The following is a 25,559-nucleotide window of genomic DNA, read 5'->3' on the forward strand; positions in this document are numbered from 1 at the left end:
TATTTACCAGTCAACACCCACAATCGAAGGTCTAATAATATCATTACTGGAAAAATAGCAACAACATTTTCACTAATATGTACAGTACCAGTCAAAGTTTTGGACACACCTACTCATTCAAGGGTAGAGTGTTCAATGCTGTCATCATGGCAAAGGATGACTACTTTGAAGATTCTCAAATATAAAATATATTTTGATTTGTTTAACAGTTTTTTTGGTTACTACATGATTCCATATGTATTGTTTCATAGTAATGATGTCTTCACTATTATTCTACAATGTAGAAAATTGTAAAGAAATAATGAAAAGCCCTTGAATGAGTAGGTGTGTCCAAACATTTGGCTGGTTCTGTACATCCAGAGTGATATGCAGCATCTACTGAAAGACAGGGACAACATGAGTTCAGAAGTCTTCTAATGACCTTGGTTACCATGTTACCATGGCGAACACCAGAGGCCAGAGAGGTGGGAGATGTAGTATGAGGATGGAAAGTGTGCGACTCAATATTAGGAAGGTGTTACTAATGTTTTGTACACTCTGTGTATTACGATAGGTTACTGAAGGCATGTGCATATCATAATGATTAGTTACTGAAGGCATGTGCATATCATAATGATTAGTTACTGAAGGCATGTGCGTATCATGATGGTTAGTTACTGAAGGCATGTGCATATCATGATGATTAGTTACTGAAGGCATGTGCATATCATGATGATTAGTTACTGAAGGCATGTGCATATCATGATGGTTAGTTACTGAAGGCATGTGCATATCATGATGATTAGTTACTGAAGGCATGTGCATATCATGATGATTAGTTACTGAAGGCATGTGCATATCATGATGATTAGTTACTGAAGGCATGTGCATATCATGATGATTAGTTACTGAAGGCATGTGCATATCATGATGATTAGTTACTGAAGGCATGTGCATATCATGATGATTAGTTACTGAAGGCATGTGCATATCATAATGATTAGTTACTGAAGGCATGTGCATATCATGATGATTAGTTACTGAAGGCATGTGCATATCATGATGATTAGTTACTGAAGGCATGTGCATATCATGATGATTAGTTACTGAAGGCATGTGCATATCATGATGATTAGTTACTGAAGGCATGTGCATATCATAATGATTAGTTACTGAAGGCATGTGCATATCATGATGATTAGTTACTGAAGGCATGTGCATATCATGATGATTAGTTACTGAAGGCATGTGCATATCATGATGATTAGTTACTGAAGGCATGTGCATATCATGATGATTAGTTACTGAAGGCATGTGCATATCATGATGATTAGTTACTGAAGGCATGTGCATATCATGATGATTAGTTACTGAAGGCATGTGCATATCATGATGATTAGTTACTGAAGGCATGTGCATATCATAATGATTAGTTACTGAAGGCATGTGCATATCATGATGATTAGTTACTGAAGGCATGTGCATATCATGATGATTAGTTACTGAAGGCATGTGCATATCATGATGATTAGTTACTGAAGGCATGTGCGTATCATGATGGTTAGTTACTGAAGGCATGTGCATATCATGATTAGTTACTGAAGGCATGTGCATATCATGATGATTAGTTACTGAAGGCATGTGCATATCATAATGATTAGTTACTGAAGGCATGTGCATATCATGATTAGTTACTGAAGGCATGTGCATATCATAATGATTAGTTACTGAAGGCATGTGCATATCATGATGATTAGTTACTGAAGGCATGTGCATATCATGATGATTAGTTACTGAAGGCATGTGCATATCATGATGATTAGTTACTGAAGGCATGTGCATATCATGATGGTTAGTTACTGAAGGCATGTGCATATCATAATGATTAGTTACTGAAGGCATGTGCATATCATAATGATTAGTTACTGAAGGCATGTGCATATCATAATGATTAGTTACTGAAGGCATGTGCATATCATAATGATTAGTTACTGAAGGCATGTGCATATCATGATTAGTTACTGAAGGCATGTGCATATCATGATTAGTTACTGAAGGCATGTGCATATCATGATTAGTTACTGAAGGCATGTGCATATCATGATGATTAGTAAGTGTTGTCTGTTCATTAGATTCACGGATCCATTACGGATCCATTACTCTGGTATTACTACCATATGCTGTTACCACTGTTACCACTACTGTATACACAAATCCTTGGGAGAACATATTGACACCCGACGACGTCTATCCACTCCCTCATTATTATCTAGTTCAGATGACCTACTTTTTTGTCAGTGATGTGATTTAAGATTTGACGTGGACTCAGAACATCCATTTTAGTTGTTTATGAGTAATTGTTATATTCAGAGTAAAAAACTATCTAAACCAGGAAAAATAAAACTGATAAAACAGAATTTGGGAAAATACAAAATATAATTTTATCAGGCCTGTCATGCCAAATACTGTTTATTAACCATAATATTACCAGGTACAGTATATTGACAGAAAACACATCTCTTCTATACCAAGGACCCGGGGAAGAGTTTCAGGGTAGAGGAGAATAATGTGCCTATTTGAAAGACATAAATAAAATGTGCAGCTGGCGACGTTTCATTTCTTTTAAGTAGCTTTCATGCTAGAAAAGGTTGTAGACCCCTGCTCTAGATCTTATGGGGACCCATTTTAGCATTCATCATTTTATGAAACCGCTCAGCGTGTGGGTTTTTGGGAGCTTTAAAGATTAGACACACAGACCCGCCTACTGAGACCCATCACCAAGCTAAGTTTTCAGAAGCTGAAGGAAGACAGACAGTATGAATGTCTGCTTCTTATTGTTTATGGGTTTCTCTTGCATGACTGAAATCAGATAATGTTGTGGACAATAGTAGAAAATTGCACGGTGTCAAAATATTTTGATTGAGATTAAATATTCAACTCTGCCCCCAGCTGCCTTTGTGTGTGTGTTAACTCTGGAAATGTGAGAGATAGCAACTGGTATGGAAGCACACTTATCTTGGGTCGTTCCACCAATTCGGCGCCTTTTGAGAAGTGTAACTTGATTTCACCTAATTTTAACATCCTGTCATAAATAGCACATGTTCAACTTCATAAACACATTTTCCCACCTTGAGGTTAAGTAGAAAATATTATAGTAAGTGCCTATTAAGTGCTGGGTTGACTGTAACAGGATTGACCATAAATGGGTTGACCATAACAGGATGATTTCATATTAAATCAGTCATAAATCTGCTTGTGACAGGGGAATGGAAGCTTATTGTGTGGCTCAAGGAGCACAATTGAACGCAAAAAAAGACAACTGTTAAAACATTTCTAGCCTGTTGGCAGTTTATTTTTGCATGGGCTATGTCTCAATCCAGGGCATCCACCTCTGTCGGCTTTCCGCATCTGCAGTGGAAGGTGGCCAAGCTACAGTGGTGTTTGTCACACCATGAGACACCCGGAAAATTGGTCTTCTCACGAAAACGCCTGTACAGTTTGACCACACTATGGACAGATGACTCTCATGAACAACATCGTCCAAACATTTTGGGGTACAAACTAATCAACTCGGTCGCAGAGCATTTCGTATTATTCTGTATGTAAATCCGAAACACTACATTTAAGATGATATGTTAAGTTTCATATGGTATGTATTCATTTGTGGATATCCATCACCCATTTTATATGATAAGTTATGAATTACAATTCGTATTATATGTTATGTTACAATATGTTCCGAATTTGCTAAACTTATGATATGTTGCGAATTTTAGCTAGGTGGCTAACGAAAGCTAGCTGGCTAAAGTTAGCTAGGCTAGAGGTTAGGGTTAGGAGTTAGGATTAAGCTTAGGGTTAGCGGAAGGGTTAGGGCTAGGGGAGAGGTTAGCTAACATGCTAAGTAGTTACAAAGAAGCTAAAAAGTAGTTGAAAAGTTGCAAATTGTCTAAAAATCTAAAGTGGTCCCTGATGAGATTCGAACTTCCAACCACCCTACTGTCTTTTTTCTTTATCCCCAATTTTATGGTATCCAATTGGTAGTTACAGTCTTGTCCCATCGCTACAAATCCCGTACAGACTCGGGAGAGGCGAAGGTCGAGAGCCGTGCGTCCTCCGAAACACAACCCAGCCAATTCACACTGCTTCTTAACCCGGAAGCCAGCCGCACCAATGTGTTGGAGGAAACACCGTACACCTGGCGACTTGCCAAACCCTCTCCTAACCCGGACGACGCTGGGCCAATTGTGCGCCTCCCCATGTGTCTCCCAGTCGCGAACCAGGATCTCTAGTGGCACAGCTAGCAACTGCGATGCAGTGCATTAGACCACTGCGCCACTCAGGAGGCCACTACTTCTGTTTTTGCCTTAAATAACCATCTGTCTTAACCACTTCAAATGTAACATATCATACTAATTTGAGTGTCCCGGATTTATACAGTATGTACTATGTTACGTCTAATCTATGAGACCAGGCTGAACTAATATGACCCTGTAAAAAGGGAAGGCTCTCACGAACACAATGGTGTTCTCCGTTTTGCTCTACGACCCCCCCACAAGTGTCACGACCCCCACAAGTGTCACGGGGCTCATCTGAAGGTAACTCACACAGATTAATGGAAGTATGGAGGTAGTCTTGTGCCAACAAAAACAAGAAGTTAAATGTGTCCAAAAAAACAAAAATACTTCCTGATCTTTCTTATATCTCCTAGATGTAGGACACACACTTCAAAACCTTACTCCTTATGATTTTTTGGACTGTCTTTTTTGCCATTTATGAATGTGTTATTGAGTACATTTCAATGGGCTATAGTAGTAAAGGCCAAATGTATAATTTTTTATATACATAAAGTCTTCTTAAAATTCAAAATCAAATAGCTAAATGATCAAATCAAGTTTATTTTATATAGCCCTTCGTACATCAGCTAATATCTCAAAGTGCTGTACAGAAACCCAGCCTAAAACCCCAAACAGCAAGCAATGCAGGTGTAGAAGCACGGCGGCTAGGAAAAACTCCCTAGAAAGGCCAAAACCTAGGAAGAAACCTAGAGAGGAACCAGGCTATGAGGGGTGGCCAGTCCTCTTCTGGCTGTGCCGGGTGGAGATTATAACAGAACATGGCCAGATGTTCAAATGTTCATAAATGTTCACAAATAATAATCAGGAGTAAATGTCAGTTGGCTTTTCATAGATCATTAAGAGTATCTCTACCGCTCCTGCGGTCTCTAGAGAGTTGAAAACAGCAGGTCTGGGACAGGTAGCACGTCCGGTGGACAGGTCAGGGTTCCATAGCCGCAGGCAGAACAGTTGAAACTGGATCAGCAGCAAGGCCAGGTGGACTGGGGACAGCAGGGAGTCATCATGCCCGGTAGTCCTGACGCATGGTCCTAGGGCTCAGGTCCTCCGAGAGAGAGAAAGAAAGAGAGAAGGAGAGAATTAGAGAGAGCATACTTAAATTCACACAGGACACCGGATAAGACAGGAGAAGTACTCCAGATATAACCAACTGACCCTAGCCCCCGACACATAAACTACTGCAGCATAAATACTGGAGGCTGAGACAGGAGGGGTCAGGAGACACTGTGGCCCCATCCGATGATACCCCCGGACAGGGCCAAACAGGAAGGATATAACCCCACCCACTTTGCCAAAGCACAGCCCCCACACCACTAGAGGGATATCTTCAACCACCAACTTACCATCCTGAGACAAGGCCGAGTATAGCCAACAAAGATCTCCACCACAGCACAAACCAAGGGGGGGCGCCAACCCAGACAGGAAGATCACGTCAGTAACTCAACCCACTCAAGTGACGCACCCCTCCTAGGGACGGCATGAAAGAGCACCAGTAAGCCAGTGACTCAGCCCCTGTAATAGGGTTAGAGGCAGAGAATCCCAGTGGAGAGAGGGGAACAGGCCAGGCAGAGACAGCAAGGGCGGTTCGTTGCTCCAGAGCCTTTCCGTTCACCTTCACACTCCTGGGCCAGACTACACTCAATCATATGACCTACTGAAGAGATAAGTCTTCAGTAAAGACTTAAAGGTTGAGACCGAGTCTGCGTCTCTCACATGGGTAGGCAGACCATTCCATAAAAATGGAGATCTATAGGAGAAAGCCCTGCCTCCAGCTGTTTGCTTAGAAATTCTATGGACAATTAGGAGGCCTGCGTCTTGTGACCGTAGCGTACGTGTAGGTATGTAACGCAGGACCAACTCGGAAAGATAGGTAGGAGCAAGCCCATGTAACGCTTTATAGGTTAACAGTAAAACTTTGAAATCAGCCCTTGCCTTAACAGGAAGCCAGTGTAGGGAAGCTAGCACTGGACTAATATGATCAAATTTCTTGGTTCTAGTCAGGATTCTAGCAGCCGTATTTAGCACTAACTGAAGTTTATTTAGTGCTTTATCCGGGTAGCCAGAAAGTAGAGCATTGCAGTAGTCTAACCTAGAAGTAACAAAAGCATGGATAAATTTTTCTGCATCATTTTTGGACAGAAAATGTCTGATTTTTGCAATGTTACGTAGATTGAAAAAAGCTGTCCTTGAAACAGTCTTGATATATTCGTCAAAAGAGAGATCAGGGTCCAGAGTAACGCCGAGGTCCTTCACAGTTTTATTTGAGACGACTTTACAACCATCAAGATTAATTGTCAGATTTAACAGAATATCTCTTTGTTTCTTGGGACCTAGAACAAGCATCTCTGTTTTGTCCGAGTTTAAAAGTAGAACGTTTTCAGCCATCCACTTCCTTATGTCTGAAACACAGGCTTCTAGCGAGGGCAATTTTGGGGCTTCACCATGTTTCATTGAAATGTACAGCTGTGTGTCATCCGCATAGCAGTGAAAGTGCTCCATGGTATGAGTGACTATCTTAAAACAAGGAGCTTTCCTCTCCTCAGCTCTGTTCCTTTTGGGTCAGAGCCTTGAGGGAATGTGTATAATTACACTGATTTGGGTCTGAGACCGCAAGAAAATTGGAGGGAATGTGTACAATAACACTGATTTCATATGGAGGAGTATGATGAAGTCATTGGGATCTGAGGAGGATCTGAATCTATAAGTTAGGTGGGATGAATAAGATGTGAGGGTTGAGTCGCAATTGGCACCCTATTCCCTTTTAAATAGGGTGCCATTTGGGATGCACCCGGAAACTCTGGCTAGAAGGTTGGAAGGAACTCTGAGGTTGAGATTGGTAGTAAGATCATATCTGTTTTGATAGACGTCTGGGTCTGTAAGATTTCCATCCAATGATGCAGTTAGGCTAATCAGCAGATGTACGCTCATTTAATTATGGTCCATAGAGAAGACTTAGTTGAATATTTAGTAAAATATTTGGATGAGTTGAATATTTGAATGAAAGTCAGTTACCTACTGGCTAGCTCTCCAGAATGGGATTTGGAAAACCTTGTTCCAGAATCTGAAGACTGACGTGGTTTTGTGAGAATGGGCTGTCAAAGACTTATCATTGAGCTTATCATTGAGCATATCATTGAGCCTATCATTGAGCTTATCATAGAGCTTATCATTGAGCTTATCATTGAGCTTATCATTGAGCTTATCATAGAGTTTTCTTGTCAGATGTCACAAGTCACATATTTACTCCTCATGAATGGGATGTCTTTCAGTGATATGGTTGAGATTACAAAATGAAAATGCCATCCATAGCAATTCTGTTCCCACTGCAATGGATGGCACAATAACCAATCACTCTGAGATGAGACTTTTTTTAACATATTCTGCATTCATATTGATGGGGTGGCAGGTAGCCTAGTGGTTAGAGCATTGGGCCAGTAACCAAAAGGTTGCTGGATCAAATCCCTGAGCTGACAAGGTAAAAATCTGTCGTTCTGCCCCTGAGCAAGGCAGTTAACCCACTGTGCCTCGGGCGCCGAAGACGTGGATGTTAATTATGGCAGCCCCTGCACCTCTCTGATTCAGAGGGGTTGGGTTAAATGCGGAAGGTGTTCAGTTGTGTAACTGACTGTTTTTTTGTGTTCATATTGTTGTGGTTTTAATGTATTCATATTGTTGTGGTTTTAATATATTCATATTTTCATGGTTTTAATGTATTCTGTATTCATTGTCATGGTTTTAATTTATTCTGTATTCATTGTCATGGTTTTAATGTATTCCGTATTCATTGTCATTGTTTTAATGAATTCTGTATTCATGTTGTCATGGTTTCCTCATACAAAGTGACAGGTTGTTTAATGGATGTTGAGTTCCATTAGGAGCCCCATTCTAAGAGCCCTCTGTCAGAATGAAAGCCTAAATACGTAAACGTTCAATTTGCATTTTTCTAATTCATTAATTATACTGAGGCAAAAGGCATTCAACTGATTGCCACACGTTTCAAAATTAATACTTTTCATCATGCCATTTTCACCTGTCGCTGAGGTGTTCCTCTGAGAGAATCGATCATTCATCATGAACGGAACAATGACCTGATTCTGTATATGAGTCAGGCAAAATGATGAGTTTGGAATCGAATTCTCTCTCAATACGCGGAACCCTCCTTGAACCCCATTTCAAAGCCTGTAGTCTCTTATTATATTATATTTGGAGTTCTTTAACTCGTACTTGTACTGAATTGCTTGATGCACTGATATACCATGGTAGATAGAACCTGTGTTTTCACATGTCCAGGCACTGTATGGTCTATCATCAGGGTTCGTGAGTAACTGATTACATGTAATGGATTACTTTTTTTCTTAACCGTAATCAGTTATGTTACCAGTGAAAAATATTGTAATCAGAATACAGATACCTTCGAAAAACTAGATGATTACTTCTTGGATTACTTTTTAATTCAGAAATAATTTTTGCAGAAGAATATGTTAAGAAACATTTCTAATGACATTCAATTCAGCATTTAAATAAGGCGCAAATATAAGTTTGTTCCATCATGACACAGCAAATGCATTTTATGGATCGTTTTTGTCCTCTTCTTATGCCTCTTAAGGGGAAAGTAACTGAAAGTAATCAGATTACATTACTGAATTTTGATTACAGTTATGGACAGGTTACTGGTTGCAATTTTGGACATGTAACTGTAACTGATTACATTTAGAAAGTAACCTACCCAACGCTACATCATGTATCAACATGCTTCAATGCCCCCTGACAGTCAAGCCCATGTTATCTCTCAATGGATTGTAAAGAGATATTAAGTGCTAAGAAGATGGGCTTTTGAGGTAGATTCGAGAGGAGATTAGAGAAGTGAGGAGATTAGAGAAATGAGGGAATATGTTTCAAGCAGAGGGCTTGTACTCTCTGCAATCAAGTGTCTATTATCTCTGGTTCAGCTAATTAGAATTTTTTCCAATTGTCTTCTCAGCTGAATTTTATCCTTTTTGTGAACATTGTGCGAGTGCTGGCAACAAAGATCAGGGAGACCAACGCAGGGAGATACGACACAAGAAAACAGTACAGGTGGGTAAAAAGATGGCAAAAGATTTCTGTGAGGACCCACTAGTTATTTGAATGTCTATTGATCACACGGAAAGTCAACTGTAGTAAGGCATTTGACCTTTTTTTCTGCTGTAGAGTTGAACACTGTTGATTAAAAAGCACTCATAATTTCAGAAGGTTATAGACAAACTATATCCACAACTATATTCAGACTGCTTTGCCTCTTGTGCTGTTACCTTCTGTACTTCCTTTAATGTTCCCTTTTAATAATGACTTGATATGGGTGTACATTTTGTCTTGGGTGTGAAATCTCTTGCCACTAGCTTAGAATTTATGTTCGGTCTGAAATCTCCTCTGCTTCGTTATCGTTCCAAAGTGGGATGAAACACCATAAAACATACACAAAAGCACATATTAGTTGCTATTATTTTCTATCTGCAATTACCCATGATGCTACTGAACAACATCCATAGTGGATGTTGAAAGCCTCTGTAATGATAGGGCTGTGTGTTGGGGAGGTTAGAGTTCTTCCGAGGTTCATTCAGAGGGTGCGTCTCAAATCTCACCCCTAGTGTTCCTTATATAGTGCACTACTTTTGAATACGGCCCATAGGGCTCTGGTCTAAAGTAGTGCACTATAATGGAAATAGAGTGCCATCAGGGACTGATCCAGAGTGTTTCCACCAGGGTCGAAGCCCCACGTCACTCTGCTAGGCTTAATAACAGTTATACAACGCATACACACACACACACAGGCACACACATGCACATTCGTACACACACACACACCAGTGTCTGAGTCACCTTACAGACCAGGAGAACATTACCCTGCAGGAGACTGTCAACCCTGCTGTGGGCGTCAGTCGTGTTCACTGGACTGTAGCATGAATGATGATGACAGATATGAGGGAGGCACGCTCCCATCTTAACTAAATGTGCCATTTACACACCATTTACACCATTTCTGACGTCTGCCTACAGGCCATTTATAAATGCTTTATAATTACCGGCAGGTTTCGTTGCTTATTGGCATTTTCACTGATGGATCGGGAGATTGTTTAGATAGATAATTAATACAGATCAGATCTGAGGGGAAGAACCACAGACCCCTTTGGCGAGGAAAGCAGAATTTTGCAAATGTGGCATGACTAATGGCCATCTGTGACATGTGAAACCCTGTTTACTAAACAGGGAGTTGTTGGTGAGTGGCGATGTCATGGCTGAATCCACTGCGATGTAAAGACGGGTGACCTTCAGTCTTTCTGTGTGTGACAAAAACAACTACATTGAAGTCTGACTGCGCAGAATTACTGATCACCTTCCATCCCAAATAACGACCTATTATGAGATAAAGATTCAGCATCTTGTCTTGTCTTGCTCAAACTGATCCTCTCCAACCTGTTGCTTGTGTCTGTACCCACAGGAAGTTGGCTAAGTCCACCCTGGTGCTGGTGCTGGTGTTTGGGGTCCACTACATTGTGTTTGTGGGGATGCCTCACACCTTCCAGGGCCTCAGCTGGGAGGTCAGGATGTACTTCGAGCTCTTCTTCAACTCCTTCCAGGTAACTGGTTATTCATACCATCTTTTTGAAAATGAGGTACAGATGTAGAACCTTCATTTGAGCCAGTTTCCTATAGCAGGAAAATAGTCCTGCAGCAACAGGAAATGTGAATTATTATGTGGATTATAATTACATTTACATTTTTGTAGGGATTGATAGATTTTTCATTAAGGCAAATCAAGATAGAATTTTCATAGCGGAAATTACCAACTTTAGAAGCCTTTTTAAAACTCAAATAGACTGCAAGTTTTACATTCTCAGCAACAAAAGAGTGATCCAATTAAGATGCTACATCTGCAGTCATTTCTTCGCAACTTGAGGGAGAACTTTACTTTCCAACACTGTTTGAACTTTAACCCCTAAACATAATTTCTCACCTGAGGGAAGTTAGGCTCTTTGTGGCCATAGTCCCACCAACATCCATCAAAAAAACAAGCAATGAAATTACGATTTGCTTCATCAATCTTACCTTTATCTATCTCCACAGACCAGTGACATTATTAGCCTATTCAAAACTCTGACATAAGCTTTGGGAGAGATGGTCAATACAACTGATTGCTACTGTACTTCCTACATTATCATTTTCCTCCTCATTATCATCTTCCTCCTTAGCACAAACTGGCCCTCACAGTCTAAACCGGGATACAGTACCTGCAGGAAAATTTGGAAAATGAGCCAAATTTTGCCTCCAGAAAACATCTCTACTAGAGATCCTTCTACTGAGAAGGTGATAGCAATAGATGACCCTTACTCCCTGGAGAGAGGAGAGCAATCTACTAGGAACAATAACAGAGAGGCTGCTATAGTGCACTCCAGTAGCAACACTTCCAATGACCCTGGCCCACAGGTAATGGGAAGGGCTGCTCTTAATGTGCTCTGAATCATACAATCAGTTGTAACAGTGGTGCCAATACCATATGTGTCCCACTCTCTTTTGGAGCCCATAGTCACATACTATACTGTTGATTTATTTTCACATCAAATCAAATTTTATTTGTCACATGCGCTGAATACAACAGGTGTAGACCTTACCGTGAAATGCTTACTTACAAGCCCTTAACCAACAATGCAGTTCAAGAAATAAAGTTAAGAAAATATTTACTACATTTTTTACATTTTTTATAAATCAAATCAATCAAAAAGTAACACAAGAAATGTACATAACAATATCGAGGCTTTATACAGGAGGTACCAGTACCTAGTCAATGTGCGGGGGTACAGGTTAGTCAAGGTCATTTGCAAAGTGACTATGTACAGCAGGGCTGCCCAATGCTCTTCCTGGAGATCTACCTTCCTGTGGGTTTTCAGTCCAACCCTCTTCCTGAAGATCTACTGTCGTGTGGGTTTTCAGTCCAACCAACTTCCTGGAGATCTACCGTCCTTTTGGGTTTTAGTCCAACCCTCTTCCTGGAGATCTACCGTCTTCTGGGTTTTCAGTCCAACCCTCTACCTAGAGATCTACCGTCCTGTGGGTTTTCAGTCCAACCCTCTACCTAGAGATCTACCGTCCTGTGGGTTTTCAGTCCAACCCTCTACCTAGAGATCTACCGTCCTGTGGGTTTTCAGTCCAACCCTCTTCCTGGAGATCTACCGTCCTGTGGGGTTTCAGTCCAACCCTCTTCCTGGAGATCTGTCATCCTTTTGGTTTTTAGTCCAACCCTCTTCCTGGAGATCTACCGTCCTGTGGGTTTTCAGTCCAACCAACTTCCTGGAGATCTACCGTCCTTTTGGGTTTTCAGTCCAACCCTCTTCCTGGAGATCTGTCATCCTTTTGGTTTTTAGTCCAACCCTCTTCCTGGAGATCTACCGTCCTGTGGGTTTTCAGTCCAACCAACTTCCTGGAGATCTACTGTCCTGTGGGTGTTCAGTCCAACCCTCTTCCTGGAGATCTACCGTCCTGTGGGTTTTCAGTCCAACCAACTTCCTGGAGATCTACCGTCCTTTTGGGTTTTCAGTCCAACCCTCTTCCTGGAGATCTACCGTCCTGTGGGTTTACAGTCCAATCCTCTTCCTGGAGATCTGCCGTCCTTTTGGTTTTCAGTCCAACCCTCTTCCTGGAGATCTACCATCCTGTGGGTTTTCAGTCCAACCCTAATTTAACACACCTGATTCTACTAATTAGCTGCTCAACAAGACCTTAACTAGCTGAATCAGATATGCTAAATTAGGGTTGGACTGAAAACTTACAGGACAGTAGATCTCCAGGAAGAGGGTTGGGCAGCCCGGATGTACAGCATAGATAACAAACAGTATCCACTGTAAAGGGATGGTGTTTACTATGTTCGGTAGGCCTAGCTCATAATAGTTAGTAAAATCAAGGTTAGTGCATGTAACCCATCATTACCTTTATAACTGTGTTCTATGCTGTTTTCCTAATGAATTAACTGATGTGGCAGAATAAGCCACTATATTCTGAAAGAGGTACCCCACCCGTTGAAGCCAAATCGTTAAATTGAATGAGGTTTTTGGGGGGGAGGGGACGTACACAATTTGAATTCCACATGAGAACTCTCTCACGCCTCAAAATTGAAAGTGTCTGTAAAAGCTGATAAAACAGTATTCAATGAAATGAAGTAGGATCCAGTTTTAAAATAAAACTTTAACCTTTCTGCGCACAGATCCCGATTACGGGATAATTTCCCTAAACAACCGCTGAATTGCAGGGCGCCAAATTCAAAAATATTACTAAAAATATTTATAATCATGCAATCACAAGTGAAATATACCAAAACACAGCTTAGCTTGTTGTTAATCCACCTATCGTGTCAGATTTTGAAAATATGCTTTACAGAGAAAGAAATCCAAGTTTTTCTGAGTGTATCAATCAATGCTACAACAGCTAGCCCCAAATTAGCATGGTCACGAAAGTCAGAAAAGCAATCAAATTAATCGCTTACCTTTGATAATCTTCGGATGTTTGCACTCACGAGACTCCCAGTTACACAATAAATGTTATTTTTGTTCGATAAATATTAATTTTATAACAAAAAAACGCCATTTGGGTTGCGCGTTATGTTGAGAAAACTACAGCCTCGTTCCGTTCGACGAACATTCCAAAAAGTATCCGTAATGGTCGTAGAAACATGTCAAAAGTTTTTTATAATCAATCCTCAGGTTGTTTTTAACAAACATAATCGATAATATTTCAACTGGACCATAACCTATTCAATAAGAGAGAAAAGGAAAATGGAGAGCTCCCCTCTCGCGCGCAGGAACTATTCAGAGGACACCTGACTACTTTTGAAAAATCTTGTTCATTTTTAAAAATAAAAGCCTGAAACTATGTCTAAAGCCTGGTCACAGCCTGAGGAAGCCATTGGAAAATGAATATGGTTGATACCCCTTTAAATGGAAGAAAGACTGGCCAGGAAACACAGATTTAAAAAATATATACAGTGATCCCTCGCCACTTCGCGGTTCACTTATCGCGGATTCGCTATTTCGCGGATTTTCATAATGCATTTTTTTTTTTTTTTTGGTGCATTGTGCTCTGCATTCTGATTCGCTAAAAACTCACTCCCGCTTCTTGTATCAAAACATGCTACGAATTGTGCTATCATTTTGTCGTCTCGTGCAGTTATGTGTACGTACATAAAACAGCTTGGCAAATTTACATTAAGTTGGCCAAATTATCTTGTAATTTCGAACATCTCCTAAACCCATAATGTCGACGAAACGGCCTACACGTGAGTCACTGTATTTGTATACATGTAATAGTTGCTAATTGTAAAAAAAAAAAAAGTTTTCTATTTCGCGGATTTCACTTATCGCGGGTCATTTTCGGAACGTAACCCCCGCGATAAACGAGGGATTACTGTATATCACTTCCGGGTTATATTTTCTCAGGTTTTCGCCTGCAGAATCAGTTTTGTTATACTCACAGACAATATTTTGACAGTTTTGGGAACTTTGGAGTGTTTTCTATCCTAATCTGTAAATTATATGCATATTCTACGATCTGGACCTGAGAAATAGTCCGTTTACCTTGGGAACATTATTTATTATTATTTTTTATTTTTTTTAATCTGACCCCTAGCGTCAAGAAGTTAAAGTAGTAACAAATAAAAAGACTTTGGGACAGGAGTTAAGCAGTGAAAGCTACTTTGCTCTGTAGAATTCGCTCTGTAGCGTTCACTCTGTACAGTTCACTCAGACTGGTGTGGTTTGACAGGGTCTGCTACAGTTCAGAGACTGAGCCTCAGGCAGGTTGGAAGATTCCCTGCATCCTGGCACTTTCCCTTCATCTCCCTGTCTAACCGAGTCTAGCCGAGGCCAATAAAGACAGGGTAGGTCCTTCTCCAGACCAAGGGCTTGTGACAGATCATGTTCACTCTCAGTCAGTCATGAGAGCCTTTTGTTTAAAGTCAGTTGATCACAGCTGAGCCAGACAGTGTAATAGTGTGTAGGACACCGTGTTAGTAGATCACCACCAAACAATTTATTATCATTCTACTAATATAACATTTCAGCTTCAAATCAGATTTTTATGATTTTGAATTGATTGATTAAAGGGGATAATTATAGAGACAACCAACTGTTGTTCAAAAGAGCTACTCTGACTGACAGCTGGCCTATCAGAAACCTCTTATAAGCTGCTCATCGTATCTTAGACTCTTTGTTGTCACTTTAATAGTTGTTCTGACAGAAATAACAAAGATTTTTCTTACGAAGTTTGACTAGCCACGCAAAATGTATCACTGTGTTGACTACAATAGTGGTTGTAATGTATCGAACTTTCATCTGTGTTGTTTAGTTGTCTTTCTATGGAATTACCCAGAGGATAACAGCTTTCCTCATGGTTTGTGTTTCCACGTTTGTTTCAAATGCGTTTTGTAATGTGTTTGCCTCCCGTTGTCTCCAGTTAGCAAAAGGAATTCCTTCATATTCTGTCTGTTTCTGCACGTACATCATGGTTGTATTCCTCCAAGGCATTATTCAGTTTCTACATGTACATCATGGTTGTATTCCCCCAAGGCATTATTCAGTTTCTACATGTACATCATGGTTGTATTCCCCCAAGGCATTATTCAGTTTCTACATGTACATCATGGTTGTATTCCTCCAAGGCATTATTCAGTTTCTACATGTACATCATAGCTGTATTCCTCCAAGGCATTATTCAGTTTCTACATGTACATCATAGCTGTATTCCCCCAAGGCATTATTCAGTTTCTACATGTACATCATGGTTGTATTCCTCCAAGGCATTATTCAGTTTCTACATGTACATCATAGCTGTATTCCCCCAAGGCATTATTCAGTTTCTACATGTACATCATATCTGTATTCCCCCAAGGCATTATTCAGTTTCTACATGTACATCATAGCTGTATTCCCCCAAGGCATTATTCAGTTTCTACATGTACATCATAGCTGTATTCCCCCAAGGCATTATTCAGTTTCTACATGTACATCATAGCTGTATTCCCCCAAGGCATTATTCTTCATATAGCACAGTGTATAGTGGGGATCATTTTCATACAAACATTATAGCTATGTGTTTTATGTACAAAGTTTACATCTCCACTTTTTTGCGTGAACACATGAGTCACCATCACTGAATAATATGACAGTTTGACTCATTGTGTATCTTTGTTTGCCAGCTGAAGGAGGTGATATGATAAAAGAGTGAGAACAACACCATGTCTAGTCACATGCCTGATTTAGCTCAGTCAAAGAGAGTCAGCACCATAGATCTGCAACCTTTCCATAGCGCAACAGGGTGCTGCTGCTTGCACAAAGACAGGCAGGAGTGGATGAAAGGGGAATATTTGAGAGAGAAGAACAGATATAATGGTCTGTAAGATATAGCAGAAGTGATGCCAATCAATGCATGACCTTTTCATATAGAGTAATAATGATTTGAGGAATAAAGGTTGAAAAATGAATATGAGTTATATCAAAACATACATTCATAAGCCATATCAGTAAATATGTGTTACGTTGAAGAGACAGAGAATGAAGGAGAGAAGGGTACAGATGTAGGATCTTAATTTGAGCCAGTTTGCTACAGAATGGAAATTATCCTGCATCAAAAGGAAATGTTAATTATTATGTGGATTATAATTAATGAACATTTTTGTTGGGGTTGATATATTTTTTGTTAGGATAAATCAAGTCTGATGTTTTAATGTGGAAATTACAAACTTTAGAAGCCTTTTTAAACCATTAATAAACTACAATCTGTACTTTTTCCCCCTGGGATATGTCACCAGATTGACAAAGTTTTTGCAATGCTATAAACCTTCCACTGCTTTAGAGTATGAATTGGAATTGAATAGCATCTGCAACACAAAAATAAACTCCTCTTTTCTATTACACTGGTTCTCAACTCTTCTGTCTCTTCCAGGGCTTCTTTGTATCCATCATCTACTGCTACTGCAATGGAGAGGTGAGTGTGGATGATTCTACACTCTCTGTAAGTTGTCTAACTTCAACCAGAGAGGAAGAGGCTAAGCAAGAGGGCTGAATCTGCCCCAAAATCTGTCTGTTCGAAAATAAAGGGAAAGGGAAGTTGTACAACTGAATGTATTCAACTGAAATGAGTCTTCCGCATTTAACCCAACACCTCTGAATCAGAGAGGTGCGAGGGACTGCCTTAATCGTTGTCCACGTCATCGGCGCCTAAAGCATTTTGTATGAAGGTCAATGGGAAAGTGTCGAATTTGGTCAACATAAAATTGTAGTGCTCATTTTCTACTTGAGAGTTATTTGAAAAAATATACATTTTGAAATGTTTAGGTTGTTACGAATGTACTGATATATGTGGACACACATGCCATTGCGGCAACTTTTGAGAAAAACAACGTTATATCCGAGTTGTGCCTGTTTGTAACGATCGTCGTCTGAAGATGAGGAATCATCGGGCCAAAGCACAGCGTGGTAAGTGTTCATGTTAATTTATTAAAAACAGAACACTAAAACAAAATAACAAAGAGAATGAAACGAAATGAAACAGTTATGTCTGGTACAGACACAGACAGAAAACAACTACCCACAAAACACAGGTGGGAAAAGGCTACCTAAGTATGGTTCTCAATCAGAGACAACGATAGACAGCTGCCTCTGATTGAGAACCACACCCGGCCAAACACATAGAAATAGAAAACATAGAACAGAAAACATAGAATGTTTTCACCCCAACTCACGCCCTGAGCAAACCAAAATAGAGACATAAAAAGGATCTCTAAGGTCAGGGCATGACACTGTTCTTGTCTGCTCCCGCCTGCCCTCTGCCTTTGCAAACATTTATTCCCATTGTTTAAGCATTGAGTCCTGTATCTTGTCAGTATATAAACTCAGCAAAAAAATAAACGTCCTCTCAGTGTCAACTGAGTTTATTTTCAGCAAACTTAACATGTGTAAATATTTGGATGAACATAACAAGATTTGAGACATAAACTAAGTTCCACAGACATGTGACTAACATAAATAGATGAATGTGTCCCTGAACAAAGTAGCAGTCAAAAGTAACAGTCAGTATCTGGTGTGGCCACCAGCTGCATTAATTACTGCAGTGCAACTCCTCTTCATGGACTGCACCAGATTTGCTAGTTCTTGCTATGAGATGTTACCCCACTCTTCCACCAAGGCACCTGCAAGTTCCCAGACATTTCTGGGGGAAATGGCCCTAGCCCTCACCCTCCGAGCCAACAGGTCCCAGACATGCTCAATGGGATTGAGATCCGGGCTCTTCGCTGGCCATGGCAGAACACTGACATTCCTGTCTTGCGGGAAATCATGCACAGCATGAGCAGAATGGCTGGTGGCATTGTCATGCTGGAGGGTCATGTCAGGATGAGCCTGCAGGAAGGGTACCACATGAGGGAGGAGGATGTCTTCCCTGTAACTCACAGCGTTGAGATTGCCAGTCCGATGATGCTGTGACACACTGCCCCAGACCATGACGGACCCTCCACCTCCAAATCAATCCCACTCCAGAGTACAGGCCTCGGTGTAATGCTCATTCCTTCGACGATAAACGCAAATCCGACCATCACCCCCGGTGAGACAAAACCGTGACTCGTCAGAGAAGAGCACTTTTTGCCTGTCCTGTCTGGTCCAGAGACGGTGGGTCCGTGCCCATAGGCGACGCTGTTGCCGGTGATGTCTGGTGAGGACCTGCCTAACAACAGGCCTACAAGCCCTCAGTCCAGCCTCTCTCAGCCTATTGCGGACAGTCTGAGCACTGATGGAGGGATTGTCTGTTCCTGGTGTAACTCGGGCAGTTGTTGTTGCCATCCTGTACCTGTCCCGCAGGTGTGATGTCCGGATGTACCAATCCTGTGCAAGTGTTGTTACACATGCTCTGCCACTGCGAGGACGATCAGCTGTCCGTCCTGTCTCCCTGTAGCGCTGTCTTAGGCGTCTCACATTACGGACATTGCAATTTATTGCCCTGGCCACATCTGCAGTCCTCATGCCTCCTTGCAGCATGCCTAAGGCACGTTCACACAGATGAGCAGGGACCCTGGGCATCTTTCTTTTGGTGTTTTTCAGAGTCAGTAGAAAGGCCTCTTTAGTGTCCTAAGATTTCATAACTGTGACCTTAATTGCCTACCGTCTGTAAGCTGTTAGTGTCTTAACGACCGTTCCACAGGTGCATGTTCGTTAATTGTTTGTGGTTCATTGAACAAGCATGGGAAACAGTGTTTAAACCCTTTACAATGAAGATCTGTGAAGTTATTCGGATTTCTACGAATTATCTTTGAAAGACAGGGTCCTAAAAAAGGGATGTTTTTTTTTGTTGCTGAGTTTATATAATCTTTGTAGAAAGTTAGCAACTAATGAGTGTGTGACTGTGACCAATACTAACTACTACCACTGTGGTGGGTGTAGGCAGACAGGAAGTGAAGCGAAGTGAGAGGCTTGACTCCACCCCAAAATCTGACCCCGCGAAAAATACAGTGAGAAGCAGACCAAGTGGGGATTTGTTTTGGTATGGAGTGGCTGCGGATTTGACTTTTCTGGACCTTCTTCCCGATAGCTAAAGGTCCCGAAGCTTCTGCTCGGCTAGTAGAGAACAGGCTACTCTGGCAAATGGCACTCTTTTAATAAAGTTAGATCAAAGCTGAATCAATGTCTGCAAGATCACATAATGAAAGTGTTCGACATAAAATAATCGAATATATTAGCATAGTATAACGTTATTGTAAGACAAAAAACACTACCTCATTTCTTATGACATTTTAGGATTGTTGTGCGAATGGTCACATTTTTCTGTCATGTGGCCAAAACTCAACAGCGCGTTTCGTGGAAGTTTCGTAATGTTGAGGTTGTTACGAGTGTACTTATACACGGTGCATTCAGAAAGTACTCAGACCCCTTGACTTTTTACACATTTTGTTACATTACAACCTTATTCTAAAATTTATTAAGTTGTTTATTTCCCCCCTCATCAATCTACACATAATACCCTATAATGACAAAATATGTAAAATAATAAATACTGAAATATCACATTTACATAAATATTCAGACACTTTACTCAGTACTTTTGTGAAACAGCTTTGGCAGCGATTACAGCCTTGAGACTTCTTGGCTATGACGCTACAAGCTTGGCACACCTGTATTTGGGGAGTTCCTCCCATTCTTCTCTGCAGATCCCCTCAAGCTCTGTCAGGTTGGATGGGGAGCATCGCAGCACAGCTATTTTCAGGTCTCTCCAGAGATGTTAGATCGGGTTCAAGTCCGGGCTCTGGCTGGGCCACTCAAGACATTCAGAGACTTGTCCCGAAACCACTCCTGCGTTGTCTTGGCTGTGTGCTTAGGTTCATTGTCCTGTTGGAAGGTGATCCTTCACCCCAGTCTGAGGTCCTGAGCACTCTGGAGCAGGTTTTCATCAATGATCTCTCTGTACTTTGCTCCGTTCATCTTTCCCTCGATCCTGACTAGTCTCCCAGTCATTGTCGCTGAAAAACATCCCCACAGCATGATGCTGCCACCACCATGCTTCACCGTAGGAATGGTGTCAGGTTTCCTCCAGACGCGACGCTTGGTATTGTCCTTCTGGAAGGTTCTCCCATCTCCACAGAGGAACTCTGGAGCTCTGTCAGTAAGTCTTGGTGGTTCCCAACTTCTTCCATTCCAGAATGTTGGAGGCAACTGTGTTCTTGGGGACCATCAATGCTGCAGAAATGTTTTTGTTTCCTCTTCCCTCGACACTATCCTGTCTCGGAGCTCTACGGACAATTCCTTTGACCTTATGGCTTGGTTTTTTCTCTGACATGCACTGTCACCTTTGGAACCTTATATAGGCAGTTGTGTGCCTTTCCAAATCATGTCCAACCAATTGAATTTACCACAGGTGGACTCCAATCAAGTCCTGGAAACATTTCAAGGATGATCAATGGAAACAGGATCCACCTGAGCTCAATTTCGAGTCTCTTAGCGAAGGGTCTGAATACTTATGTAGAGTAAATAAGGTATTTCTATTTTTTGTCTTTATGGGTATTGTGTGTAGATTGATGAGGAAGAACATTTATTTAATACGTTTTAGAATAAGTCTGTAACGTAACAAAATGTGGAAAAGGGGAAGTGGTTTGAATAATTTCCGAAAGCACTGTAAGTGGACACACGTGTCAATATGGCAACTTTGAATAAAGGTTGTGCCTGTTGTTCACACGCGTATCTGCCCCCTCTACATTTTTTCCCATTGTAACAGCAGTCAGTCCAGTATCTTCTCAGTATACAGTATAGATGGTCTTTCCTTCAGCACAAGACAATTCAGGTTGAGAGCTTCCCCTTAGATGTCTGTTATTTTGACATAAGAAAAACCAGGGCTAAGATTCACCCTCTTCCTCTTTTCTCTCTTTCTCACCCTCTTCCTCCCCCAACCACCTGACCTCAACCCTCTTCCTCCCCCAACCACCTGACCTCAACCCTCTTCCTCCCCCAACCACCTGACCTCAACCCTCTTCCTCCCCCAACCACCTGACCTCAACCCTCTTCCTCCCCCAACCACCTGACCTCAACCCTCTTCCTCCCCCAACCACCTGACCTCAACCCTCTTCCTCCCCCAACCACCTGACCTCAACCCTCTTCCTCCCCCAACCACCTGACCTCAACCCTCTTCCTCCCCCAACCACCTGACCTCAACCCTCTTCCTCCCCCAACCACCCCACCTCAACCCTCTTCCTCCCCCAACCACCTGACCTCAACCCTCTTCCTCCCCCAACCACCTGACCTCAACCCTCTTCCTCCCCCAACCACCTGACCTCAACCCTCTTCCTCCCCCAACCACCTGACCTCAACCCTCTTCCTCCCCCAACCACCTGACCTCAACCCTCTTCCTCCCCCAACCACCTGACCTCAACCCTCTTCCTCCCCCAACCACCTGACCTCAACCCTCTTCCTCCCCCAACCACCTGACCTCAACCCTCTTCCTCCCCCAACCACCCCACCTCAACCCTCTTCCTCCACCAACCACCTGACCTCAACCCTCTTCCTCCCCCAACCACCCCACCTCAACCCTCTTCCTCCCCCAACCACCCCACCTCAACCCTCTTCCTCCACCAACCACCTGACCTCAACCCTCTTCCTCCCCCAACCACCCCACCTCAACCCTCATCCTCCCCCAACCACCTGACCTCAACCCTCTTCCTCCCCCAACCACCTGACCTCAACCCTCTTCCTCCCCCAACCACCTGACCTCAACCCTCTTCCTCCCCCAACCACCTGACCTCAACCCTCTTCCTCCCCCAACCACCTGACCTCAACCCTCTTCCTCCCCCAACCACCTGACCTCAACCCTCTTCCTCCCCCAACCACCTGACCTCAACCCTCTTCCTCCCCCAACCACCTGACCTCAACCCTCTTCCTCCCCCAACCACCTGACCTCAACCCTCTTCCTCCCCCAACCACCTGACCTCAACCCTCTTCCTCCCCCAACCACCTGACCTCAACCCTCTTCCTCCCCCAACCACCTGACCTCAACCCTCTTCCTCCCCCAACCACCTGACCTCAACCCTCTTCCTCCCCCAACCACCTGACCTCAACCCTCTTCCTCCCCCAACCACCTGACCTCAACCCTCTTCCTCCCCCAACCACCCCACCTCAACCCTCTTCCTCCACCAACCACCTGACCTCAACCCTCTTCCTCCCCCAACCACCCCACCTCAACCCTCTTCCTCCCCCAACCACCCCACCTCAACCCTCTTCCTCCACCAACCACCTGACCTCAACCCTCATCCTCCCCCAACCACCCCACCTCAACCCTCATCCTCCCCCAACCACCTGACCTCAACCCTCTTCCTCCCCCAACCACCTGACCTCAACCCTCTTCCTCCCCCAACCACCTGACCTCAACCCTCTTCCTCCCCCAACCACCTGACCTCAACCCTCTTCCTCCCCCAACCACCTGACCTCAACCCTCTTCCTCCCCCAACCACCTGACCTCAACCCTCTTCCTCCCCCAACCACCTGACCTCAACCCTCTTCCTCCCCCAACCACCCCACCTCAACCCTCTTCCTCCACCAACCACCTGACCTCAACTCTCTTCCTCCCCCAACCACCCCACCTCAACCCTCTTCCTCCCCCAACCACCCCACCTCAACCCTCTTCCTCCACCAACCACCTGACCTCAACCTTCTTCCTCCCCCAACCACCCCACCTCAACCCTCTTCCTCCCCCAACCACCCCACCTCAACCCTCTTCCTCCCCCAACCACCTGACCTCAACCCTCTTCCTCCCCCAACCACCCCACCTCAACCCTCTTCCTCCACCAACCACCTAACCTCAACCCTCTTCCTCCCCCAACCACCCCACCTCAACCCTCTTCCTCCCCCAACCACCTGACCTCAACCCTCTTCCTCCCCCAACCACCCCACCTCAACCCTCTTCCTCCACCAACCACCCCACCTCAACCCTCTTCCTCCCCCAACCACCCCACCTCAACCCTCTTCCTCCCTCAACCGCCCCACCCTACCTCAACCCTCTTCTTCCCCCAACCACCCCACCTCAACCCTCTTCTTCCCCCAACCACCCCACCTCAACCCTCTTCCTCCCTCAACCGCCCCACCCTACCTCAACCCTCTTCCTCCCCCAACAACCTCCTCTCCACCTCTCCTCATCTCCTCCAAAGGTCCAAACAGAGATCAAAAATACATGGACTCGTTGGAACCTGGCGTTGGACTGGAAGGTTCCGGTGGTGTGTGGCCGTTACCGCTACGGCTCAGTGCTCACCGGGCTCAACAACAGCACCAGCAGCCAGTCTCAGCTGGCTGGGGGTGGCCCCGCCATCCGATCAACCACCCTCTTCTCCAGCCGTGTCTACCGTAGCAACGGACCCCCGACTCTGTCCACCCACGCCACCCTGCCTGGCTACGTCATCAGTAACTCAGACCCAGACAGCGTCCACCCCTCCATCCCTGAGGAACCAGAGGAGGACAGTGCCAAGCAGGTGGATGACATCTCTCTGAAGGAGACGATGCCTGTCCTCAATAATAGTACGACCGCAGATGATGATGAGGAGACGTTGTAGACATGGGGAGAGACGGGAGGTTTTTCTGAATGTGACTGAGCTGGGAAAAACAACAGGCCTTTGGGATAGAGACCAAAGACTACTGGCCCCTAGACATGGGACCACATGTACATTCATACAGATTATTGGCACATGTACATGTAAAGACACACACACACACACAAACGCCACATAAAAAACTGACAAATAAGAAAAGATACGTCTCATCTTTGTACGTCTCATCTTTGTACATACATGCCAATTGATTTACATTTTCTTGCAAAAAAAAAGCATTGCTTTGTCTATAAACAATCTCGGGCCAAGGATCCATGTTTTCTGCCAAACTCTCCCCAGCCATTGACACTCAGACATCCATCCTCCAGGGGAGTTCTACAGTCAGTTATAAGGGCTATAGGAGCTGGACGGCATCATGTGTTGGTCTGTGCAAAGTACTTTTTCTTTCAATCCAAAATGATATGTGACTGACTGACAGATGTCTAAATGCCAACAGTATTGTGATTGCCCCCTTAAGCTGAGGTTTATCCAGTCTAGAAAAATACATTAAAAAAAGCTCATTTCTATCAGCGACTGGCTTGTTTGTTGGCTTAAAATGATGTTACAGTCACGTCTCAGTGATATTTGTTGTTCGCTTATCTGTTTACTTGTGATAAATGTTATTTCACTGCTCCCTGTTCCCGACTCTTTCTGTCTTTTAGAGTTACTGTCACTCATACAGAGGGAGGATACAGATGTAGGATCTTAATTTGATCACCCTGTGGCAGGAGAACATTCCTGAAATATAGGACATTTTATTTGAGGTTTAAAAAGGCTTATGAATTTTGTACTTTCCACTTTGGAATGTCTGACTTAATTTTCCCTTACGAGAAAAATTGAACAACCCCTACAAAAATGTCCATTAATTATAATCCACATAATTCACATTTCCTGTTGCTGCAGGATTGTTTTTCTACTGTAGCAAACTGGCTCAAATTAAGATCCTACATCTGTAATTCAGTCCACATTGTAGCTCTTCTCCCTTAGGTCTGCATTTACTGTCATTCTGTCAGACAAGGGTCTAATCTAATCAAACCGTTACTGTATTTCTACAGTTTAGGCTATTCAAGTCTAGTTCTTGGATGCCCTTTTAGTGA

The 25,559-nt window shown here is 43.0% G+C and overlaps 1 protein-coding gene across 2 annotated transcripts in view; it reads left to right on the top strand.

Moving 5' to 3' along the window:
* Nucleotides 1-25,093, top strand: part of LOC139539035 (parathyroid hormone 2 receptor-like) — an 88,259-nt gene extending 63,166 nt beyond the window's left edge. For both annotated transcript variants that reach the window (XM_071341719.1, XM_071341720.1), the window contains exons 10-13: nucleotides 9,313-9,407; nucleotides 10,810-10,948; nucleotides 17,298-17,339; nucleotides 24,031-25,093. In XM_071341719.1, coding sequence (XP_071197820.1) covers nucleotides 9,313-9,407; nucleotides 10,810-10,948; nucleotides 17,298-17,339; nucleotides 24,031-24,429 — 675 coding nt within the window. In that variant the 3' untranslated portion in view covers nucleotides 24,430-25,093. The remainder of the gene's footprint in view (nucleotides 1-9,312; nucleotides 9,408-10,809; nucleotides 10,949-17,297; nucleotides 17,340-24,030) is intronic.
* The last annotated feature ends 466 nt before the right edge of the window (nucleotides 25,094-25,559 follow it).

The sequence above is a fragment of the Salvelinus alpinus genome, chromosome 14 (assembly GCF_045679555.1).
Source record: "Salvelinus alpinus chromosome 14, SLU_Salpinus.1, whole genome shotgun sequence".
NCBI classification, from domain to species: Eukaryota; Metazoa; Chordata; class Actinopteri; order Salmoniformes; family Salmonidae; genus Salvelinus; species Salvelinus alpinus.